The 7,620-nt window shown below is 45.1% G+C and overlaps 1 protein-coding gene across 1 annotated transcript; it reads right to left on the bottom strand.

Moving 5' to 3' along the window:
• Positions 1–342: 342 nt before the first annotated feature.
• On the bottom strand, positions 343–6,673 carry LOC144023586 (uncharacterized). The gene is made up of 3 exons (XM_077529221.1): positions 2,248–6,673; positions 1,198–1,344; positions 343–825 (listed from the first exon to the last, which is right to left on the bottom strand). Exons 1-3 carry the CDS (start codon positions 4,801–4,803, stop codon positions 343–345), a joined length of 3,186 nt encoding a protein of 1,061 aa, XP_077385347.1. The 5' UTR covers positions 4,804–6,673.
• Positions 6,674–7,620: the final 947 nt, after the last annotated feature.

Genomic DNA, 7,620 nt, shown 5'->3' with positions numbered 1-7,620 from the left:
AACTGCGTCACATCACCCGCGATGTAAAAGAGGAAGTAAGAGGGCGGAAGCGCGCCTAAACTGACCTCTCAATCCATAGGCTGAACGTGACCTATGTTGCTTCTGATTGGTTGAGGCCATGGGGGGCCTTCAAGTGCACTTGTAAAAATTAATTTTACAATACAAATATTAATTCAATTATTATCGTTCTCTTTTCAGTTTGTTTTAAACATAAATGTTATATCTTCATTGCTCTATTTTCTCAGTCTCTATAAAAAGTAGATTTTACTTCTTAACTTAATTTTGTACCTGGGTTACACCCTCCCCTCCTGAACTCATGCACGTCCCGGTGCATGGCAATAACTAGATGGTTATAACTCGAGGGGGCTTAACAGGGGAAAACTCAGGATTCTCATTCTCCCTTATAACATCAGCCCAAGCTGTGGTTAGCCCTTGCAGGAATGACTTCACTACAGATACTATAGGCTTCCCCAATTCAGTATAGTCGAGACGTTTTGGTGGTTGTCTGTTTCTCTCAGATCTCCTCGTAGAATCAGAAGTGCACAGTCGTTCCACAGTTCCCTCTGTAGTGGTGTCCACTTCCACTGGTCCATCATGTTCCTCCTCCTCAAGGTCTTCACTTGTAATATCTCCTCTATTGTCACTTTGTGAGACTTCCGATGGTACTAGGAGCTGGTCATCACGGCTGTCTTTGTCTTTGCCATCAGGTAAGTTATTGGACTCTCCAGGGTGTTCACTCTCAGGTGAGCTATTTCCACTCGAGTGCGTTTCACTCGTCGGTTCCTTTAATGTGTCTCCATCAAAAGGTGAATTATCAGTGTTATTCTGGTTGTTGATCGACTCAGTGGGATTCAGGGGACTAACTGAAGTAATGTTGGACATGTCTGGTGGATTGTCAATTTCAGATCTTCCATCAATATCTTGCACATTTACAGTACTCTCAGCAGGATTTTTGCCTGGAGGATCAGCGAGTTGTGTACCTGACCCTACAATTGGACCTGATTGAACATGGACTGTGGAGGATGGATAACACGGAATGAGTATTTCATCTTCTTCATCTGAAGACTGTTCTTCCTCAACAGTGGGGTTTGCACGGGTTCTTGGTCTGCACTGTTTTTGCTTCTGGACAGACTGTGCATTTCCTTCATCAAGCAAGTATCCACATGGGAGCAACAAGTCCCTATGTAAAGTTCTTACAGGGCCATCATCATTTTCAGGTTTGATGGTGTAAACTGGGAGAGTGCCTGCTCGCTTCACTACCACATGAACAACGGTTTCCCATTTATCTGAAATCTTGTGTTTGCCTCGTAAGCGAACATTCCTGACTAGCACTCGATCTCCAGTCTGCAAGTCAGAGGCGGTTACATGTTTGTCAAATCTTGTTTTGTTCTTCTCGGCTATCTTTGCAGCATTGCCTAATGCTATTTTGTAGCTCTCTTCGAGACGTGATTTGAGATTTCGCACATACTCAGAGTGTGATGAGTGGTAGGGCCCCTTGACTGGTAACCCAAATGCAAGATCGACTGGCAAGCGAGGCTGGCGCCCGAACATCAATTCGTATGGAGTGAAGCCAGTCACTTCATTTCTGGTGCAGTTGTAGGCGTGGACCAGGGGTCTTACATGATCGCGCCAGTGAGGTTTCTCGCTATCTTGGAGAGTGCCTAACATGTCGAGCAGGGTGCGATTAAATCGTCGCTCAACAGGGTTACCCCTAGGGTGATATGGGGTTGTCCGGACCTTGTGGATCCCAGCTACCTGGCAGAGCTCTTTGATGGTGCGAGATTCAAAATCTGGCCCTTGGTCGCTGTGCAACTTTTCCGGGATCCCATAGTGCACCATAAAATTTTCCCATAGGCACTTTGCCACTGTCCGGGCCTTTTGGTTAGGTGTTGGGATGGCAACTGCAAATTTAGTAAAGTGGTCTGTGATAACAAGTATATCTTTCGTCCCACTTTTATCAGGCTCAAGAGAAAGGAAGTCCATACAAAGGAGTTCAAGGGGTCTGGTGGTGTTAATGTTGACCAGTGGGGCTGCCCTCTCTGGTTGTGCCTTCCTCCGCACACACCTACCACATGTCCGCACTTTTCTTTCTACATCCAGAGCCATTCTCGGCCAATAAAATCGAGATCTTACAAGATCCATTGTTCGATCAACCCCCATGTGACCCATATGGTTGTGCAAACTATTAAGGACTGTGTCACGAAGCTCTGTTGGAAGAACAAGTTGATAGATAGTTTGTGACCCTACTTGGCGTTGCCTGTACAGGACATTGTTGAGAAGTTGAAGGCGATTCAGCTCTCTAAGCAAGAGTGGAAGCTCAGGAAGTTGGCTCCGCAAGGTAGGAGGTGGAGTGAACCCTTGCTCGATCTGGACGATGACATGTTTTATACATTGATCAGCTCTTTGTTTGTCAGCTAGTTCTTTCTCAGTCAGATGTGGAATAGCTGGAAGCCCTTCAAGCTGATTTTCCTGCCCATAGCTGTCGGACACAGCACTCGTGGATATGGCAAAACTTTCAACCAAAGCAATGCCATCTTCATCCTCAGCAGGATTGACACTGTAGACGAGCTGTCTCTCACAAATTGCTTGGACTACAGACTGATGTACTGCATTAAATTCTTTTGGATCAGACAGGTGATCTTGGGTGAACTGTCGTATGCGCTCTCTCTCTTTTTGAGATTTGACATCATCTGACAGTGCTCCATGCGGTCTGCGAGAAAGTCCATCCGCATCGCCATTTTGTTTTCCTGGACGATAGAGGAGTTGAAATGAAAAAGTGGATAAGGCTGCCAACCATCTGTAGCTGGTTGCATCAAGTTTTGCTGAGGTCAGTATATACGTCAGCGGATTACTATCTGTTACAACGGTGAAGTTGTTGCCGTACAGGTAATCGCTGAACTTCTCAGTCACCGACCATTTGAGTGCCAAGAATTCTAATTTGTGTGCTGGATAGCGGTTCTCACTTCTTGACAAACCCCGACTCGCGTAGCTTATGACCCGGAGTTGGCCCTCCTGTTCTTGATATAAAACAGCACCGAGACCAGTGGTACTAGCATCAGTGTGCAGTATATAAGGTTTCTGGGGATCAGCGAAAGCTAGCACAGGTGCTGTTGTCAGACTTTGGATGACTGTGTCGAAGGCTTGTTGACAGTCAGGCGACCAGCGATTTCCAAAGGCTTCCTTTGGGTTGTAGTATTCAGCTGCTTCCTGATTTGGTTTTGTTGATTTTGGTTTTGATTTCTTATGAAGAGGTGGGTAGCCTGAGGTTAATTGATGAAGAGGCTTCACTATGGCAGAGTAGCCCTTCACAAACCTCCTATAGTAGCCAGCAAAACCGAGAAAGGATTTCAGCTGTTGCAGAGTTTGGGGAACAGGCCACGTCTTAAGAGCTGAAATCTTCTCGGGATCGGTTTCAACACCATTTCGAGAGACTACATGCCCCAGATAGCGGACTGACGTCTGGAAGAAAACACATTTCTCTGGTGATAGTTTTAAGCCATACTCTCGGAGGCGAGTCAGCACCTTCATTAGCCGCTCCTCATGCTCTTCAAGAGTCTTTGAGAACACGATGATATCATCAAGGAAGACCAGTGCCACTTTCAAATGCATGTCTCCCATGCACCTCTCCATCAGCCTTTGAAAGGTGCTTGGCGCATTTGTCACTCCTTGAGGCATGCGATTAAACTCCCAGAAGCCGAGAGGACAGACAAAAGCTGTTTTGGGTTTATCCGCCTCCTCCACTTCAATCTGATAATACCCTGACTTCAAGTCTAGGACAGAGAACCACTGTGAGCCATGGAGTGCTGAGAAAGTGTCTTCAAGCTTTGGGAGGTTATATGCATCTTTTATAGTTTGAAGGTTCAGACGTCTATAATCGATGCACAACCGGACCTGGCCATTCTTTTTCCTGACCACCACTATAGGTGACGAAAATGGCGATTCTGACTCTCTGATGACTCCTGCAGTAAGGAGCTCTTGGAGGTGTTTTCGGACAGCATCCATGTCCTGTGGGTGGATTGGACGAGCACGCTGTTTGAAGGGCGTGTTATCTGAGAGTGTTATGCAGTGTTTCACCTCATCAGTGCGGCCAAAGTCCAAGTCGTGATGCGCAAACACGTCAGGCATGTTGTTAAGCTGTTGAGTGATGCGTTCTTTCCACTCAGACGGAATTGGGGAGTCATTGAAATTGAAGCGCAAGGCGGACCCTTGGGATGACTGAATGTCTGAGAGTGGAGACTCTTGCAGGGTTTGTGATCTCTTGGAGGTGCTGTGTTCTTTCAGCAGGATGCTCTGGTATGAACTGATCTCTGCTATGGTACACCTTGTAGGAAGGACAACATCATGGTCAGACTCATTGCTTATAACTACAGACAGCTTGTGGGGCCGTAGTTGGGGAAATTCAACGAGACTAGTTCTTACCAGCAGACCACCAGGCAAGGGGGATGATGAAGGATACTCGACCACAACTGATTTCTCATTCTCACAGCTGCCGGCCAGAGCTACACCCTCCACCACCACAGTTTCACCAGCTGGGATGACTTGTTGGTTCCGGCCTTGCATTTTCACAACACCCTGGTGGTTGTTCCTGGCCTGCTTTCGTCTTAACTGGATGATTTTGAAGACTGCACGGTAGCCATAGGGAAGGGGCTCATGAGATGCGGCTTCTGAGTAGATGTCAAAAAGTACATCTAGGGTGTTTGTGCCAATCAGCAGGAGTGACTGTGAATGATCAGGGACGACCAATGCGAGTGTGTTTACTTCTATTGGCACCCCAGTGAAGTCTCTGGGAAAAATTATGGCCATCTCAATATAGCCCAAGTAAGGCACTAACTGCCCATTGGCCCCCTCCACCTCTAAGATGTCATGAAGAGGCTTTATCTCCTCATCTGGAAGGTACTGTTTATAGAATGACTCAGGTACTGTTGTGACTTGTGAACCTGAGTCCAGGAGACTGTTAACTTCGTTGCCTCTTACTGTGACTCTGGCTGTACTTTTGGTGCCAACCAATCGCTTGGGAAGTCGGAATGATTGGTTTCGACAAGCATGTTCCAGACTAGAAGAGGTTTGAGTCTTGACTTTGTTAACTGATTGTTCAATGTCTGGGGAACATTCTTGACACTTCTCAGCCCCTGTTTGTCCCACAACAGAGACTGTTGTTAGTTTAAAGGCAGGTTGGAAGCATTCTGTGCTTCCCACTTGCGTCGTTTCTCCTCAAGCTGCTGTTTCTTTTCAGCCACTAACGCTGGGTTTGGCATGTTCGTGCAAGCCTGTGCAATGTGTCCATCCTCACCGCAGGTAAAGCAATACCATGGTTTGGGTTTGTTTGTTTGGTTTTTCTTCATCTGTCCTTGCACATTGTTCTTTGCATCACGTAGCTCTAAATCCTTGCTCTGGAATTTCCCAACTGTTCCCTTATTTTCAGCACCCTTTGATTTCTTTTGTGACATGAATGAGGTTAGTTGGCTCTGTAGACTAGCCACCTGCTTTCTTAAGTCCTCTAAAACATTGAGGCTGCTCTCAGGGTTCTCTTCTTTCTCACATGTATATGCATTGTGAAATTGAAATTGAACTTTTTGCTTGGTAGCACCCATATGTTTTTTCATTAGGCTGCTTGTTTGTTGCCTGTCTTCTTCAGAGCGTATCGTCAACAAGAGGTCTGAGAATGAGGGTGGGCTGCTTTTCTTTTGAGTTGCAGCGTGGTAAGCAAGATGTTATCCCAACATCCCCTGCAGAACTGCTTAATGAGATGTCTGTCTACTTCTTCGTGTGCAACTCCGCCTCTTTTGATAGCCAAGTGTAGCACTCGTTGCAGCCGCTGAAGGTAAGCAGAGGATCTCTCACCTGGATCTTGTAGGGTGTTCAGAAATTGAGCGAAAAGTTCCTCTCCATCTTCCACAGCGCCAAAAGCTGAATCCAGTATCTGCAGATAAGCGGCGGGAAGTGACTCAGGTCGTAGCCCTTTGACAACATCCGCTGCAGGGGGAAGCAAGCTTTCAAGGATCTTTCTGGATATTTGCAAGGGTGACATGCTGGGATCAGTTTGGAGCAATTCAATGTGTGAGCGCCAAGTATCGTAGTCCGTTTCATTATTGGGCCTGGGGATTTTTCCAGAAAAAGAGCGGATTCTCACTGGGGATTGCATATGTAAGAGTGCATCCTGTCTGCGTACAATGTGCTCAACTACAACTTTTTGGATTTCAGGTGGGTTCATATCACTTGCTGAAAGGGATGGTGCTCTTCTTTCATTAGTGAGGGGGGCAGGTTCAGTGGTTCCGAAGCCACAACTACTTGGTGCACCATCTAACGATGATGTGAGAGGCTGCTGCACATTGGCGAGAGCTGATGGAACCACGCAAGTGGCTTCATGTACCTGCAGAAGGGGTTCTTCAACTGTGGGCTGCATGTCCTCAATGTCTTCACTAATCTGAAACATCACCTCTTTCAACACATCGCCATAATCCTTGCCACTACGCTTCGCCATCTCTTTGAGTTCAGCCAAATATGTTCTTGTAACGTTCTTGCATGTTTTTGTTGTGTACACACTGCTTAGTGTCTTTATCTCATAGGTGATAGAAGGATTACCCTGCACTGTGTGTGCATAGGGTAAATGAGGTTCTAAAATTTCTATGGCAGAACCACTTGAAAACTCAACGATCAGGTTTTGATAAAGTTCAGACGATGAGTCATCAACAACAATGAATCTCTCAATTTTGCCATATTTCTTTAGATAGTCAACTACCTGTTCATCTTGATCAGCTATCTGTATTAGCCCGCTAACAATCACTGCATTCGGAATTTTAACACCAGAATTTTGAACAAAATCCATGAAAGCAGATTTTTTTATCACCATCCATTCTGAATCGGATTTCAATATTGTTGCACAAATCAAATGGCTCCTGGCTAGCTCGCCAAATCTGTAACCCACCTATCAGGTTAAGTGAGGTAACAGGTAATGAATCTTTAAATTGTGATTTCACGAACTTGGACTAGCATCAGAAGAACCCAGATTCTTATGGAGCCATATGTTTGAGTAACAATAATGACACAACAAAGATTGGCAGTTGCGTAGCAACGCATGTATTGTTACAACATGAAAATAAACAATTGGTATGAAAAATAATAAAATCGTGAAAAAAATGTGCGCACCAAAAAAACAAATCAGTCCCTTTAAATTCAAATCGTTGGGGCCCTTTTTCAAAGTCTTTAAAGTTCACTTGTCCTGTGTGACTGTCAAATCCAAGAATAAATCCAAAAGATGTATGAAATATTTGTCCTACCACGACCAACCGTCCAGCAGGAAATAGAAGTTGTGTTTGTGTGTGTTATCTCTCCTCAAAGGTTCTAGGGTTAGCTCGCCATCCAGATGAGATCCAGAATCGTTGACTGGTCCTTAGATTCGTCCGTATCAAAAAAACCTGACCTAAAGACAGGGTCGCATTTGTATCAATCTACATTCAATACAAAATTACAAAAGCTTCAAATGTCAATACCATGTGCTACGTATTGTTCAAAACCTTGTAATTCACTCCAAATTCTTAGTTTCTTTTGTTGTACAACAGTTCAATATCAATAATCAATTACAAAAAGTAAACACATTGAGTCATATGTGTTTCAAAATGA

The sequence above is a fragment of the Festucalex cinctus genome, chromosome 8 (genome assembly GCF_051991245.1).
Source record: "Festucalex cinctus isolate MCC-2025b chromosome 8, RoL_Fcin_1.0, whole genome shotgun sequence".
Taxonomy (NCBI): domain Eukaryota; kingdom Metazoa; phylum Chordata; class Actinopteri; order Syngnathiformes; family Syngnathidae; genus Festucalex; species Festucalex cinctus.
This window is presented reverse-complemented; position numbering and strand designations above follow the sequence as displayed.